The sequence below is a fragment of the Ochotona princeps genome, chromosome 2 (genome assembly GCF_030435755.1).
Source record: "Ochotona princeps isolate mOchPri1 chromosome 2, mOchPri1.hap1, whole genome shotgun sequence".
Classification (NCBI taxonomy): Eukaryota; Metazoa; Chordata; class Mammalia; order Lagomorpha; family Ochotonidae; genus Ochotona; species Ochotona princeps.
In genome coordinates, this window is record NC_080833.1 from 8283299 (window position 1) to 8300636 (window position 17338).

Consider the following 17338-nt stretch of genomic DNA (forward strand, 5'->3'; position numbering starts at 1 on the left):
GCAGCTGCTTGGTGTGAGCTCAGAATAAGCACCGAGGGACAGGGTTTGGCTTGGTGGGTGATGTGCCTGGGAACCTGGGTGTGACCCGCGCTTTCTGTCCTCGCAGCCCCTGGGAGGTAGCCCGGAGGGCTCCAGGGCTTGGTTCTTGCCATCCAGCCACTAGCTTGGTTGAGTTTCCGTCTTGCAGTTTTGGGTCGGAGCTCTTTCTATTTCTGTTTCAGATAAATAAATTGAAAAATTCAAAAAACCCTGGATCCCTTTTCCCCTCTTCCCATGTGGACGCCTCATTCCGATCTCTGTAACCGTAAGGCCGGTTCTGGCCCGCTGACCTCACTGCTCCCAGCAAATCAGAGCAGGCGCGGTTATTTATAGCAGCGATTGCTTGTACCTGATAGCTAGATGGTTGAGAAGACAGAAAACTAGTAAGAAACCAGCAGTGACCTGAGAAGAGGATCGTTGTTTAACACCACTTAATAGCTTCAGTTAATCCTTACCAGGAACCCTGGGTAGTGCTTGGGAATATCAGCTGGTCTGTAAATCTTTACTTTCTACAAAATGCATTTTCCCCATTTCTTCAGTCCGAAGTGTTCCAGTAAACTGTGCGGAGCGCTCCAGTTTTATGAAATTGCACATATTTGAAATTCTTCTCTAACTGTGCTGAAAAACTGCAGTTTGTAGAAACTTAGTCACTGAAGGGGGAGGGGGGCTAGAGATGATTCACTGTGGGACAGTGCTCAGTGAATGGCACTGGCCATGAAATTGCTGTCTTAGGAGGCGAGGAGGAGGGGTCTATAGGCTGGCCCGGCTGCCTGGGAAACGGAGCTAGTAGGGCCTCTCCGAGTGGGGGCTCAGGAGCTGTGCTGTGCTGAGTACTCCCCCAAAGCTTTTCTCTTTAGCACTGCCTTGTGGCTTTTACTTATTCCAAGATTGTACAACTTGTCCCACATCACTCTGCCAGTGTGACACTCAGAACTTGAACCTGATTTTCTGTCCCTTTTCCCTAGTTTGCGGTTTTTGTCTCTTGCCTGCAGTGGGTAAGAGCAGGACCAGGGACAGTACTGGTTCATCTTAGAATTATGGAGAGATGGGCATCCTGGGGTTGGAGCTCCTGAACAGCCTCAGCAGCTGGTTGCTGTTTCAGAAAGCTCTGCCCTGCTGTGGCATCTGTCCGGTGCCCTGTCCTGCTCTGCTCAGCTGTGGTGTCTGTCCGGTGCCCTGTCCTGCTGTGCCCAGCTGTGGTGTCTGTCCAGTGCCCTGTCCTGTGCCCAGCTGTGGTGTCTGTCCGGTGCCCAGTCCTGCTGTGCCCAGCTGTGGTGTCTGTCCGGTGCCCAGTCCTGCTGTGCCCAGCTGTGGTGTCTGTCCGGTGCCCAGTCCTGCTCTGCCCAGCTGTGGTGTCTGTCCGGTGCCCTGTCCTGTGCCCAGCTGTGGTGTCTGTCCGGTGCCCTGTCCTGTGGCCACCGGCTTGTAGGACTCTTGCCTGTGCTTCTCATTGGCAGTGGTCAGAGCAAGGTGTCAGGCAGTCAGGTAAGGTGTTTCTTGGCCTGCGTTGTCGCTGGCGTGCCTGTGTCCAGGGAGGGGAGAGCTTCATGTGATTGGGCAGCTTTGGTGGGGCCTCTCTGTCTTTCAGGGGAACAGAGCACGTTTAAAGTGAATCAGTATTTTTGCTTTGTGCCTTTGAATTTTTGCTTACATGTAACCCTGTTCACAGGGTTTAATTTAAATTATCCAAAGCCTTTCGCAGAAATTTTCGGCTGTATTTGAGTAGAAAAATTTACAAAACCTTCACATACGGGTTGAAAACTTTCAGACATATTGGGGTCTGTAGGAGCTGGTCTGTGCTCTGTTCTCAGGGAGGTGTGGTTCTGCCGTGTGTGAATTGGAAGGTGAGACTTTGCCAGTAGAAAAGAGGTCTGGATTCGTATTAAATGTTTGTAAGGTTGATTTATTTTACTGGAAAGTTAGATTTACAGAGAGAAGTGGCTGCCACGGCCAGCTCTGAGCTGATTGGATCTGAAGCCAGGAGTCTCTTCCTGGTCTCCCACATGGGTGCAGGATCCCAAGGCTTCCAGCTGGCCTCTGCTGCTTTCCCAGGCCACAGGCAGGGAATTGGAACAGAAGTGGAGCACTCGGGTTATGAACCGGTGCGCATAAGGGATCCCAGCGTGTGCAAGGCAAGGGCTTTAGCTACTGGGCTACTGCACTGGGCCCTATGATTAAGTTTTAAGGTAAAATAGAGGTGAATTGAAAGCAGTGTAGTTGAGTCTTCAAAATCCATGTGTCACATGAAAATTTAAAAAAAAATTATGTCCTATGCTGTCCACAAACATGGACACTAAGTTCTTGTTTCAGATTACAGATTTAATTGCTTTTTAAATTCCTGTGGTAGTTCCTTTTTTTAGGCAGTTGTCTTCTTCGCAGATTACAGATGGCTGTTGCAGTCATGAACTTGGTGTTCTTGGTACTGCAGAGAAGGCTGGAGTTTTATGTTTGAAGTGCCTCTGAAGGATGACGGGGAAGGGACCCCAGGAGCACCAGGGTGGAGGTGCAGGCTCGGAGACCCTGCTTTCAGTGGGGGGGAATGGTGGTCTGCAGAGGGCAGGCTCAGGGAGAAGGGCCAGGTGTGCCCTCAGCCTGCAGGCTTCATGTTTGTAGGAGCAGCTCCAACATGTGGCCTTATGACTGCTAACAGTTTGTTTGGAATGATGTTTGGCTGCTGAAGATGGGAGAAGCAGGAGCTCTCTGGAAACGCCGCCGTCGTTGCTCTGCGTGAGCCAGGAGTGCAGTGGCTGGCTGTTGTCTTACCCCTCACGGTCAAGCAGCTTCGTACGGTCCAGGAGTCCTTGGCCAGACTCACTCATCCTGGTGCCTTTTGACACGATTTGCTGCTTGTCTGCCCATCACACAGACAGGCATTATGCGATGAGTCACTGCTCTGTACTGATGGCCCCAATGCTGGGGGCTGCCTGCTTGTAACCCTGGGCGCAGGGTGGGAGGACCGACCCTGCACAGTGGGGCTCGCCTGTTTGAGGAAGAGGAGGTGACGTGCCAGGGCACAAGGGGAGCGAGTATGCTGTGCCTCGGTCTCATTTTTGTTTGTCATACATCTAGTGGGGGCAGTCACCGCGTGTCAGTAGCCATGTTTTCTAGGCATTCTAATTGGCCAAGTGAATTTCACTACTCATGGTAGAATTGCCGACTTGAAGTCCGTTCAGAGCTGCTGCCTTCCGCGGTGACTGCTCTCTGTTTATTGGTAGCTGTATGTGACATTCCTGTGTGCCCCAACAAACAGATGTTAAAAACACATTGTCTTTCCTTGCTACCTGCTGTCTGTCAGTTTGTTTTTTTTTTTCTAATGTTTTTGACAGTTTGGGTTCTGTATGGGATATTCCTGTGCCCCCCTCAGCAGGGCTGTCCCCCCTCAGCAGGGCTGTCCCCCCTCAGCAGGGCTGTGCCCCCTCAGCAGCGCTGTGCCCCCTCAGCAGGGCTGTCCCCCTCAGCAGGGCTGACCCCCCTCAGCAGGGCTGACCCCCCTCAGCAGGGCTGTGCCCCCTCAGCAGGGCTGACCCCCCTCAGCAGGGCTGTGCCCCCGCAGCAGGGCTGACCCCCTCAGCAGGGCTGACCCCCCTCAGCAGGGCTGTGCCCCCTCAGCAGGGCTGTGCCCCCTCAGCAGGGCTGGCCCCCTCAGCAGGGCTGACCCCCCTCAGCAGGGCTGGCCCCCTCAGCAGGGCTGTGCCCCCTCAGCAGGGCTGTGCTCCCTCAGCAGGGCTGGCCCCCTCAGCAGGGCTGTGCTGAGACTGAGAGCCCTGGAGTGCTAGCCCTGGTGTACTATGGGCTATGGTTGTGTATGTTTTAATTCATGTGGAATTCTAACTTACTGGTGGATGTGATGGAATTAAAGCCTTGATGCTTTTGCTATTTTTAGATTGTAGCAGCAAAGATGAGGATTTTAAGGATTCTGTTTTGTTTTATTGGAATGTTTATTTGTGGGCATCTGCTTTTTATGGTTGCTGTTGAGCTTCCCAGAGCACCTCTGGATTTGCAGCACCACCTTCTCAGGAAGTTTGATTTAGTGACAGAGCTGCCGTGTTCTAGCCACTTTGTACCTGACAGCTGCAAGCCTGGGTGTTCTCAGGAGAAGCGGGGTTGGTTACTTGTGCCCAGTTCTTTGGAACCCATATAACATTTTGATAAAATCACCTTGAAATTGTGTGAACTGTGAATGCTTTCTCTGCTCCACGTTGGACTGAGGGTGCTTCATTCACTGGTCCTTGAGGGCGTGGTGGGCAGTTAGCGCCCCACCCAACACACTTGCAGCCCATTCGCCCTTGGTTCAAAAACCAGAGGAAGTGATCTTGTTCTAAAGTTAAAACTTCATGCATATCTTAGAAATAGTCCCCAGGGATTCTGGGTAGGAGACCAGAAAATTCCATGTTCAAGCTTTCGTTTGAAGCTGGTTGCAGCCCCATTTGTGTGACAGTGATCCTGAATTTAAAAATATCTTTGATGGAAGTTTTTAATATATTGGAAAATGTCTTTAAATGGTCTATGTTAAAGTACCAACACATTGATTTTAATAGAAAGTGTTTGAATCACATGTGTTTTAATAGTACAGTGATGATTCTGTGTGTGTGTTGCTTATTAAAGTAACCATGGTTTCTAAAATAAGATTATGACATCTAAAAATAAGTTTCAGTTTAATGCAGTCTTGTCTGTTTTGTCAGTATCTAAACGACTGAATGCTAATTTTATCCTTAATGAATTGGTTCCATGTTAGCGATGGTATATAGTTGCAAAGAATAAAAAGAAATAAAACACATAGTTTAGACTAAAATCCCTTCTTCCCCCTTTTTCCTCCTAAAGCTACAGTGATAAAGGATCTTTTTGTCTTGTTTATAATCCTGCCTCTGGTGCAGTCTTTTGTAGCTTTCCTCAGATACCACATGCCACAAAAATGAAGGCAAACTGGTTTGTTCACCCATATTTAGACCCACAAAACAGAATTTGTGTGTCATGCTGCAGTTCTGTTTAGAATGGGCAACAAGGCAATTTCAAAGCTTTTTTTTTTTTTTTAGCTGTTCAGCTTCCCATCCAGTTTCATTCTCTTGCTGGTTGTGGATATGGAATATGCCTTTCTGGTTCTCTGTCTTGTTCGTGATGTGTGGGATTTGGAGCTTGTTTCTTTGGGGCATGAAGTGAGGGCTAGTTTTCTGCACTGTCTGAGGTCCCTGTGAGAGCCTTCTTGGGCTGGTGTTGACAGTGGCAGGGCCACGTGTCGCTGCGCCAGGCTCCTGCTGCCTGCCGTGAGGGGGTGGGGGCGGCTGCCAGCGTTTGATGTGGCTGTTAACACTTGACCAGAAATCAGTTGCCTTGCTGGTCTCCACGAAATTGACAATCTGGGTCTCAGTTGGATTTTTTTCTTAGGATTTCATGTTTGTTTGCTTGTAGGGATTTTGCTGGATCTTGAGTGTATCATTCGATGAACTATCCTTTCCTTCTGAGGTGGACCATAGGAGTGTTTGGTTAAGTTTAACTTGAGAAAGATCTTTAAGGTAGGATTCATCTTTCAAAATGATACATTTAGGAATTCCAAATAGAAAAATATGCAAATTATACAAAATATACAAATTACTGTCTCTATGCCAAGATAAATTCATGATCACAGTGCAGTTATCACTGTATAAGGCATTAGATCAGAAGCAATAGTGTGTGCTGCTGTCAGCTTTTGAGTCAGATGTTATCAGTCCTTGAGTCAGTGTAGCGGAGATGCCAATGCCGGTTCCTGTCTCCCGCAGCACAGTGCCTGGGCTCACTGCTGGCCGCAGCTCTCCATGGCAGTTGGCTGCTGGCGCAGACCCTGTGTGCTGGTGGGGACGGCTCCAGTGGTTGGCTTCCTGCCACCTGCATGGTGGGCAGGAGACCTTTGTCTCCGCCCAGCTCCTGGCTTCCGCCTGGCCCGGTCTGCCTGCTGTGAAAGTGGTTGGTGAGCCGGCTAGCAGGAGCGTGCGCTGCCTCTGTGGAAAATACATTAGGATTTTGATTTTAACAAGTGTGTGGAGTTGGTGAGCTTTGCTTTTAATGAATGATGATTGAAAACTACTTAAGATTATGTTCAGCATGTTGGGAGCCCACTGCCTGGGTATCTGTCACTGTTGCCTGTGTGTACAGTCCCAGTAGATGTCTGCCCCTTGAACAGACGCCTTGTTAAAATGACCCCGTGGTGTACGTGTGTGTTGGGTGGAAGAGAGGAGTTGCACACTGCAGGCCCGGCTACATCGCTAGCCGGAGGTGTGCAGCGGGGGCTGGTGTTGGTGGGCTAGCATTAGCCTTGGAGTGAAGAGGCTGCTCTGACATCCTGGGTCCCTCCACACCATTTGAACTGCCTTTTACCAGCCTGTAAAGTTAGGCATGAAACGTGCAGCGCTGCTGGGAGCCTGGGGGAGTGTCAGCGTACACCTTGGTCTGTGCCATAGGACAGTGTGTTCTGTGGGGATTCTGTCATCCTTTGGCTTAACACAATTCCAGAAACACAAAGGTGAAAATACCTGCTGCTGTTTTACAGCCCTGTGTTTTGCTTGGATGATGTGGAGTGAATTATGTAGATTTCAGTGAGGGATGTACATTGCTGGAGTGAAGGGTTCACTCATTTCCTGTCTCGGGCTGCGTGCGGTTCCCGACTCGGGCTCACCGGTAGTGTTAGCACCAGCTTCTGTGTGGGTGACCTTTCAGGTGAAATCCTGATACGTTCTCGTAGACAACCTTGACGGTGACTGCGAGCGTCTTCAGGGCTGCCTTTGTAGACGGATTTCTTCACAGTGTTTTCTTGACATGAAATTGGGAGAAAAGTAAAGTGTGAAAGAATCCTTTTCTGAGAAAAAAATGGCTGATGAAGTTGATGCAGTCAGTCTTAGGAAGTGGATGTCTTGATTCTCTGTGCGGCATCTTTCTTGCTCATTTGGAGTCCTTTTCGGGGACCCCCTGGGGCTGGGCCCCCTGCCCCAGTGCTCAGGGCTCAGCTCCTTCAGAGGCCCCTCTCTGCCACATGCCACACTGTGTCCTTTGGTGACTCACTGCAGAAGAGGGACCTTAAATGTTAACCAACTCTCAAGGACCTAAGGTGTCCTTCTCATAAGGTTGGGCCACCACAATGAAATAGTATATTTAATTTTAAAACCTAAGTAGACACATTTGATAAGGAACAGTATAGTGTTGGGGTTACACCTGACTTTCCTTGCCACTGACCTCCGGGTGGGTGGCTCTCCTGTGCTGCTGTGCTCACTGTGAGATCCGGGTGGGACCCTGTGAGTCGGTGTAGGACAGATGGCTGCGTCAGAGATTGTTCGTGGAAGCAGCACAGAACTGTTCTGAGAAGGAACATACGCTGACAGTTTAGCCTTGTAGCCGTGGGGTTTCTGTTGTTTGTTCAGTTGAACCTACTGGTGGCACTCCTTACAATCGACATGATTTATTGAGTCTGTACCAGACCCTGCGTGGCATTCTTGACATGCCCTGACGACCGTGGCAGGTCGCTGTTGCTGCTGGCTGCCATCTGCTGGGACAGGATTCTTTTGCGTCCATCTGATCATGGCCCATGGCTGTGCTGTAGTCCCAGGTGTGTGAATGTCTGAACCTGCTTTATTCGGAGGGCTGCTAGGTACCGGGCAGTACTGAGCACCCAGTCCACGTCTGACTTGGGGGTCTGTGAGTCCTGCTCCCATGGGCTTCATGTGTTCCCACTGGGCATTCTGCCACCCCAGGATTGACAAAAAAGTGTCACCAGGTGGTGGCATGAGTGAGTGAGGCTCAGGGCTGGAGCTTGTGAGAATTGTGTCCTGGTCCTTGACATCACTGCTGTTTTCCGCGGGCGCTCCTTCCCTGCGGCTGCCCTCCCTTCACTTCCCAAGTTCTCTGGAATAGCTTCCAGCACAGCCTGTTCCTGCTGCACAGTGGGACCGTCCGCACAGGGCGTGGTCTTCCAAGTCGCGTTCTCTGCAGCAGCACCTCCGTAGTCACTTGTTCCTGTTCCTGTAGCTCACAAACAGAACGTCCTGTAGCTGAGGAGCATCCAGGAGAAGCAGTCAGAATGCTTGTTTCCTTCACTGTCTCAGAAACCTCACAGCGTGTTCATCTTTTTCCATTCTGGCTGAATAATGGGCTTGGCTTATTTTGCATTTTTATTTGTTTTTGTTTTATTTGAAAAGGAGAGAGCGACAGGCAAGAGATCTCTCATCCCCCAAGTGCCTGCAGCAGCCGGACGGGCCCGGATGGCCAGGGGAACTGAACTGGGCACCCTGACATGTAATGTCGGTGCCTGAGACTACATGTTCGTCATCACACCCAGTGCCCACTTGTGCTAAAGGAATCCGAGACAAGCAGACGTGTCTGAGGGTGAGGTTGGCTGTTGAGTAGGCTGGAAGTGTTTGAAGCGGACATCTGTTAGGAAAAAATGGAGAATTGATTGTAAATATAGTTTGTGATTTAAAAAATAAATAGGGGAGAATGCGCTCAAGTTTCATCTCTGCTTGAATGTTGTCAGAGCGGGTAAGCCTGTTAGTCTGTGTGCCCCAGAGTGCTCCCCGAAGCTGTGGAGTTGGGGAGCTGAGACCACAGGTCCTGTCAGAGCCTCAGTAATGATGCTTTTCAAGGAAGGTCAAGCGACCAGTGTCTCCTGCACATCCTCCTGCTTCTGGAAGCTTCTTCCAGAATGTCTTTGCCCCGTGTTCCTGTATTTATGAGGAACCCAGTCAAAGCTGGTGGGCAACACCCGCGATTATTCCCACCTGCTGCCAAACCCTCAGGTTACTAAGGGTGGGTTTGCAGTAAGCCTGTGTAACTCATTTAAATAATAAGGAGTGTAATGACAGAGGACAGTGAGACCAGAAAAAGGTTGGAACTGTTTTGTAACTGGATTTTACTCATTGCAGATTTGATGTTTCTGGGGCCGGGGGCGCCTTATTTAGGGCAGTGCTGGGGAGGGGGGGTTGTGGTGGCAGAGAGACACTGACGTGCTTTCCCCTGGACAGGAAGGCAGGAAGCGGGCATCTGCCAAGTTGGGCTACTGTAACCTCACATATGAATAGCAGACTCTAGAAATACTTCTAATTCTCATTATTTGTACTTCTGTAGGTATTTGTTTAAGAAAAATCATTTACTCATTCTTGGTTTAATACAACCTAATATTTACCTTTAGAAACATATTATCAGGGCCCGGCGGCGTGGCCTAGTGGCTAAAGTCCTCACCTTGAATGCCCCGGGATCCCATAGGGACGCCGGTTCTAAACCCGGCAGCTCCACTTCCCATCCAGCTCCCTGCTTGTGGCCTGGGAGAGCAGTCGAGGACGGCCCAATGCACTGGGACCCTGCACCCATGTGGGAGACCCAGAAGAGGTTCCAGGTTCCCGGCTTCAGATCAGCACAGCACTGGCTGTTGCGCTCACTTGGGGAGTGAATCATCGGATGGAAGATCTTCCTCTCTGTCTCTCCTCCTCTCTGTGTATCTGACTTTGTAATAAAATAAATAAATCTTTAAAAAAAAAAGAAACATCATCTTGGGGATGATGCTGTTAGCATCCTTATCAGTAATTGTGTGGGAAGGTGAAACTTACCTTCTCTTGATTTTCTGTAAGATTCATCCCGGGGTGTTTTGCAGTCTGATGTTACCAACTCCTGATTGTGCCTGAGTGTTGCTCAAGTGTTTCTCTTTTGTTTTTGTTTTTTTCTTAAACATTATTTACTTATTTAACTTGAGTTGAGAGGGAAGGACAGAGCTTTCATGTGCTGGTTCACTCCAAGTGGCTGTAATTGCTGAAGCTGGGCAGGTCTGCAGTCAGGAGCCAGGAGCCTCTCTCACATCTCCCAAATGGATGCAGGGGCCCAAGGCTTGGGCCAACCTCTGCTGCCCTCCCAAGTTGTCAGCGGAGAGCTGGATTGAAGTGGAGCAGGGAGTGGCTGGAGCTGTGTGTTTGCTGAAGTGTGCATGCAGATCCTCTGTGGGGTTTGGAGTTCTCTGAAGGAAAAGCCAGCACTCCTCCAGCTCTGCCAGTCTGCTCTCTGCTGGGGCATGGGTGGCAGCAGCAGCAGGGGCGGGTGGCAACCCCTGGCAGGAGGCAGGCATGTCAGGAGTTTACACTGAGACCTGCACAATGGTAGAGTCGGAACTTCTCTGTTGTTTCTGTTGGGAGGAAGGTCTGGAGTTGTCAGAATACCATGAGCTACTTTTAATCAGAGTTTGATTTTCCTGAGCCACCTCCAGAATGACATAAAACTCCTGCACGAAAAGATTTGAACTTGTGCCAGATTTGAACTTACTACTGTCAACTAAATGAAATTATTTTGGGCAAGTGAAATAGTGGTGTGTAGAAAATGCACAGTGCTCAGCAGGGCGGGCCTCCAGGACCCAGCCCCCGATGCCAGCCTGGCCACCCTGGGCATGACGCTGCTGACCCTGCAGCTCTGCCCGTGACTGTTGATGACTTTGGACACTCGTGTCACTGTGTTCTTTCTCTAAAGTATACACTCATAGCTGTTGAAATACATCATTAATTTCTTGTAGAAAATTCAGTTTTCTATCCATTCTAGCCTTCTCTTCCTCATCACACCAAATACAGAACCTCCAGCCACACTAAATTCAGGGTGGCTGAAGTCTGACTCCATCTGCTCCCTTACCAGTTTTCCAGTGATATTGTCGGACTGTCCTTCTGGGTGACAACTCTGCTATTACCACAAGTCCCCCTTGCTTTCTAGTGCCATCTATGAGATTTTAGTTGTTTGTCTTTATTCTCTTTAGTTACGAAGTAGGTATTGTGACACATCCTGGATCCTGGTGCCTGGGTTTGAGACCTACCTGCTTTTCACTAGCTTGTTGCTGCTACACATCCTGGGGTTCAGCATACAGTGACCCAAGTTCTTAGGTCCCTGCCACCCGCATGGGAGACCCTCATGGATTTCTGGGCTTCAGGCTGGCCCAGCTCCAGCTGTTGTTAGCATTTCAGGAATGAACCAGCAATTGAAGATCCACTCTGTCCCTCTGTGCATGTGTACGTGTGAGTGTGTCTCAAAGAAAGCCCTGTGAAGAGGTCACTTAACACAGCCTTCTCTGCTGCTTCCCTGGCTGGGCCTCTTGCCCAAAGCCTGGTGTCCTGAGTGCGGATCCCAGGCCAGGGCTGTGTGTGGGCTGTGTGTGGGGTTGGCCATCTCCCCGGTGGGGAGACAGCATCCATGCACTTCCCCAAGATGCTAAATTCAACTCATTTAAATTGCCCTGCACATAGATTTTTTACTGTTGGGGTGAATTTTTAGTGGAGCTTAAGCAGCCTCTTAGTATTTTTCATTCTGTGTACTGTATGAGCATGTTCGCATGCAGCGTTGATTTGCTAGGATGCCCTAATGTTTGTGCATTTGTTGGAAGAGGAGGACCTGGTGTAAACCTGGGTTGAATTGTTCACATGAAGACAGTTTTGCTTTTGCAGTCGGCTTTGTAGGCACTAGCTGTACGATGCCGTCGTCTCAGGGAGCAGTTGCGCTGGCCACTGAGGGAGTGGTGGGGATCGCACTGACACTGCTGAGTGGTGAATCCTGTTCGTTCGGGTCAAGGTTCTGTGCTGCTGACTGGAAATGGGAAGAAGCTGCCTTCTGATTTGATTGTGGTTCCTTTGCTATAAACCTAGTCACTGTTCACCTAAGTGGTTTTCTAAGTAAGCATGGGTATCAGATGCTTTGTAGAAGAAGGTGTGTCTTCAGCAGTAACTGCAGGAGCAAGAGTACCCTGGCTGCTTATAACTGCTCCACAGCTGCCGCCATGTGACTGTGCTCAACTGATGCCAGTTCTGGCCCCGCAGTGTGTCCTGTGAAGAGAGACATAGGTTGGGTCTTGGCCCTTGCATTGTAAGGGCGTCAGGCCACTGGGCTCGGTGTTGGCCACTGGGCTCGGTGCTGGCCACTGGGCTCCGTGTTGGCCACTGGGCTCGGTGTTGGCCCCGAGCACAGTTCAATGCTGCGTTCCTCATGTAAGGGCACCTGGTGATGGCTGTTTCCTTCTGTTTCACTTGCATTTCCTTGACTTTATATGGTGCGTTCTTGTCTGTAGATCCAGAGCTGTCCTGCTAGCTGCTGTCATCACTTCCCATTTCATTCAGTTGTGTTTCATTGCTGAGTCTCTCGTCTAGACCGGGTGGAGCAGCCAGCTGGTGGTAATGCCGTGTGGGGTTCTGCAAGAGCCGGATGGTCAGTGCACGCATGTACGTCCCAGGCGCCCAGTGGTCTCCCGTGTGTCGGAGTCCTCAGACATTTCTTTCAGTCTGTTGGTGGATGGCAGTCAGAGAGCAGGCTGGTGGGAGGAATGCAGCAGTGCCCGCTGCCAGTTGTATTTCTTGGCATTGCGAGTGCTGCCAAGCGAGCATGAGTAGGAGCAGGAGCCCTGGTTCTAACTTTGTCCTTCCCTGGGCTGAAGGTGGCCCTGGGCTTCTGTCACCCCTACAGCGTAACAGGTAGGGCAGGAGACTAGGACAGCCCTTTCCTGTCTAGCCTAAGGCCCGCGTTAGTGAGAGGTAGCTTGATGCGGATTCTAGTCGACAATGAGAACTTTGTTTTGGGAGTCAAATCATCTGAGTTCATGAGTGAAAGGTGCCAGTCACAGTAGGCAGAGCCGCTGGGAACAGTCTGTCATTCACCAGGTGCTTCGGTGGCAGGTTGATTGTTTGAGTCCTCTGGTCTGGAGTGCGTGTTTGGTGTTATTCAGGTGCTTTGTGTCATTTTTAATGAACACGTGCACTCCTGGGTTCCTGGTGACCCAGAGTTGCAGTACACCAGTCCAGCCAGGTGGTCTTCTCCTGGGGAGGTGGGGGCCTCGCTCCCATCTTGGGGGGACTGCTGGCATCCTGTGGGTCAAGCCCTGGGTTTTGCTGGATAGCCTTCTCCCAGGGAGTGAGCTGACACTGGATGTCGCTTGTACAGCTGCCTAGGGTGGGACTCTCCCGGCGGTCTCCTGAACATGGCGCCTGCTGCATCTGGCATCTCTGGCTGAGGGGAGTGACGGGACCTAACTGCTGGATGGCTCTGAGGCGCTGACAGATGTTGATGCTGGTACCAACGAGGTGTTCCTGGATTCTTGGGGGCCATGTCATTAGGAGTGTGCCCCGAGGGTGACATTTAGGTAGTGCTTTGCGTGGTGGTGTGGCAGACACTGTCATCTGACTGGTTGCAGAAAAGCTTTGTGTTAGCTTCACGGAGGATTGACAGTGAGCCTGAAAGCAGATGTGTGTAAAGTTCATGTAATGTGGGGTTGGCATGATGGCTCGTTCGGCTCACCTTCTGCCTGCAAGCACTGGCATCCCATGTAGGTGTCGGTTCGTGTCCCAGCTGCTGCACTTCCCATCCAGCTCTCTGCTCATGGCCTGGGAAGGCAGGGGAGGATGGCCCAAGTCTTTGGGCCTTTGTACCCATGTGGGAGACCTGAAGGGCCTCCCTGCTCTTGGTTTCAGATCAGCTAAACTCCTTCCAATGCGGCCATTTGGAGAGTGACCCAGCAGGTTGAAGATCTTTGTCTATCTCTTGTTCTCTCTGTAAATCTGCCTTTCCAGTGAAAATATGCAAGTCTTTTTTTTTTTTGAAGTTTATGTAATGAGGCATGGTGTAGACCCTTGCTTTCCTTTTCATTTATCTTAAGAATTCATACAAAATGGAAAGTAAAAAGTAGAGAGTGAGTGATCAGTAAGAAACCATCCTTGACTTGTTTGGGGCACTGTGAGGGTGGAAATGACAACTTGGAAAAATTGTGTGGTTTTGATTGAGGGCAAGTCTTGGCTGAGCACAACTTCCGAGTCAAGGTTCTGAGGGTTCTCTTGGGAGCCCTTCTCGTGCTGAAGGAAGCAGCTGGCTGGGGTTCCCCCAGGTGCAGTCCTGGAGTAGTCACCTTAGGTGAGCAGGTGTCAGGACAGGCACTGTGTTTAATGTAGGACTCAGACATGAGCCTTTCCAGTGAAAATAGGCACCCACATAGGGACATGAAACAGCCCAATCTTGGTTCCGTCAGCACAGCTGGGCCCCTCAAGAGCCTCTGTGTGGTCAGAAGTAGGCCAAGTGGTGTTGCTGATGGAGATAGGATTGTGGGGGCAGGGGTACCCCGCACAGGGTCATAGGTCAGTCTTGGTCCTATGGAGGGTGTGGTTTAACGTTCTCCCCCCAGAGATCTGACCCACAGCTTCTGTTCCTACCACAGTGTGGTCCCAGCCCAGAATATGTCTGTGGTCTGAACCTGGGGAGCTGCCCCTGGGAAGGACTAGCAGATGTGTGGTTTAGGGAACCCTTAGAGGCAGTCGGGAGGATTAGACACCTACAGTAGTGTTTCAGGGTCAACTGTTTAAGATAGACTAAGTGACTAACTGATGATTAAGTATTCTCAGTTTTTTGTTGCATCTTAAATTGTTATCGAAGTTGGTATTTGGGGATTAGTGTTTGCTTTGCGTTGTGATTACTGTTCCTATTTGGGCCTGGATCCCTTCAGTGGTGCTGTTTGGTACAAACCCTGGCCTCGTTTCCTCTCCTGTGTGCACCGGGGCTAATAACGCTGCCTTCTTGCAGTTCTCTAGTGTGCACAAAGCAGTTTTCCGTCATTTTAGCAGTGCAGCAATGCAGGTGCTAGGAGGCTGGCTCTGGAAGGGACGGGAGAGCTCTGGAGGTTCTGAGGGGAGAGCAGAGGAAGTTGTGTGCCTGAAGCCACCCCCGGGAAGGGAGAGGAGGGCCGTCTGCTGCTGGCCCTGGCGCCAGTGCCCCTGTGGGACTCGTTTTCGCTGTATCCTCCATAGCTTTCTGATGTCAGTCAGTAGCTCATGAAATACTGAACCTTCTGCACCAAGGATCGGACCCTACCAGCCACAGTGAATTAGTGCAGGAGCCACTATGCACGGGCGTCCCTTGTCACCCAATGGACTCCAAGTTTCTGTTTCCATGGGCCATGGTGGGCAGTCGCACCTCAGCCGAGGGCCTGTACCTCCCTCTGAGGAACTTGTTAGAAATGGCCAGTGTTGTCTACAGCCATACCACCCTGAATGCGCCCGATCTCATCTGATCTCGGACGCTAAGCAGGGCCGGGCCTGGTTAGAACTTGGATGGGAGAAATGGCCAGTGTTGCGGCTTCTCCTTGGTCATCGCTGTTCACTTACCTGTTACAAGAATGAAGGGAACGGAAGCACAGAGTTCTCCAAAATGTGGAGATCGTCGATTTCTGGTTTTTTGTGCTTGTCTTCATTCTCCGTTCCCGACGTCAGGGAGACTGAGGGGGTCATTGCCTGGCGGCTCCCTGCCAGCTGGGCCCGGGTTCTTCCTTGTCTCCCTCAGGAACTTGGAATGATGGTGAGTGGATGACAGAATAAATAAATGCATACTCTATTTCAGGGAAGAAAAAGTACCAGGAAGGTAGAAACAAAGGCAGCAAAGGCCAGGACGTGGAACTGAAGACGAGCGAGCCAGACCCCAGCTCTGCAAGTATGAGAGATCGCACAGAAGGTAAGCCTGTGGCACCAGTGTGCCCGCCGGGCTGTGCCTGCAGAGCCCGCTGTGTGGCCCCTGGGTGCCCCCGGGGATCAGCCCAGGTCAGGGTGCTGAAGGGAGCCGCCCACATCCTACTTTCCCTTCAGGAAATTATTAAAGAACTCTTGTTAAAAATAAAATAATCCTATTGTTAAAATAGATGGGCGCATACTGTACTTTTGCATTTGTAAGTTAATATGGAGTTCAAGACTGTGGAAAGCAATCTGATGATTACGACCGCTGGGTGCCAGTGATGCTGGCACCTGGTGTTTGTGGTATGTTCAGCCTGGGCAGATTCTACCGTGTTTACGATGTGTACACGTTCATATATGGTTTTATACTTCAGTATTTACTTGATACCAAACTTTTTTTATTTTGTAGGGCAGATGATTAGGGTCTGAAGTGTTCTTTGTTAGAATTGAAATTCTGACTTACCTGTTGGTGTTTTGTGTCGTTCCTGTAAGGGTCAGCATGCCTCACAGTGTGAAATGGGAGTGCGGCAGCAGGCGCTGGGCGGTGGTCAGAGGCACAGCTCACGGGGGGCTCCTTGACTGTTTTTCAAAATCTGGGGTGTCCTCATGTTTCCAGGGCATCACCAGGCCACACTGCTGAGAGCTGTTCATAGTAACTCAAGTGGGCAACTTCCAGAAGACTAACCAGAGGCACCTGTAGAGAAAAAGAAGCCAATATTCTGAATTTCTTTATAGCTGTTGCTAGCCCTGTTTGTGAAGGTGACATTCACAAAGGAGCATTACAGTAGTTTTCTGAACCCTTTGATGAAGTGAGAACAGACATGTTTGTGTCCTAGAACCTCGGGAAGCTACGTTCAGCATCACAGTATCTGCTTGACCCACAGTGATGGTGGTCACTCCAGAACAGAGTCCTGCCCCTTCCGCCATGCAGGGCACTGAGGGGTCCTGATTCCCTCCCGAATCTGTGAGGCAGTGGGTCTGGGCACCAACTTCTCAGCTGTGCCACAGCTGGTCCTGGTGCTGCAGGGAAGCATCTGAGTGTTCCTGCGTGTTGTGACTCCTGTTTACGTGCGGACATGTGTGGGTGTGTGTGACTGGCTGGACAGTGGAGGTGTGCACATTGTGCATGGATAACTTTGGACAGTTTAAATCCGGGTTTCTCACCAGCCACAGAGATGTTTTTCCCCTATCGAAGAAAACCACAGATTCTGACAGAAATTTCTGAGTCTTAGGCATTTTCTGTTTCTTTTCTTCAGCTTGTGTGGCAGGGTTCTGATTGTTGAAAATAGAATTGGCTCCTCATTGGAAATCCCTCCTCCCCTACACCCCAGACTGATGACTCGCTTCCCAATTTGTGGACAGTTTGGGGAAGAGACATTTGTTTCTCATGGGATCAGGGGCCTGGCTGGGTGCAGGTCGTGGCAGCCAGAGAGGGGAGGGCATGTATGCTCAGAGACATTACCGGGCCTGGGTGCCTGGGTGCCTGGGTCACTGCTGCTGCCTTGCGTCTCCGCACGCAGTGGTCCCACACCTGCCTGCCTGCAGGGTCATGCCTCTGCTGCTGCTTGCCATGTCCACCACACAGTGTGGAGAGCCATTAGCTGTGTTCTGTAAATGGGTCTTGCATCAGCCTTCAGCCAAGTGCTCTGTCCCACGCTGACCCACCCAGTGGGCAAATCTCCCAAGCTGGTGCGCCTATAATCAGATGCCTAGCAGGCCCCCCCATAGTCCCCAGAGAGGGGCACGTGAATGCTCAGTGTCCTGCGGGCTTTGCGTCCTCCCTGCTGGCTTTTCCTCTTGTGTCCTTGATTCTTGGCATCTTTCAGGTTCGGCCCACTGAGTTC

At 50.6% G+C, this 17338-nt stretch overlaps 1 protein-coding gene across 5 annotated transcripts in view; it reads left to right on the plus strand.

Annotated features, from left to right (window-relative positions):
* The window catches only part of PRDM2 (PR/SET domain 2), a 114440-nt gene that overhangs the window by 62537 nt on the left and 34565 nt on the right, over positions 1-17338 (plus strand). For all 5 annotated transcript variants that reach the window (XM_058675458.1, XM_058675457.1, XM_058675471.1 and 2 more), the window contains one exon: positions 15388-15498. In XM_058675458.1, coding sequence (XP_058531441.1) covers positions 15388-15498 — 111 coding nt within the window. The remainder of the gene's footprint in view (positions 1-15387; positions 15499-17338) is intronic.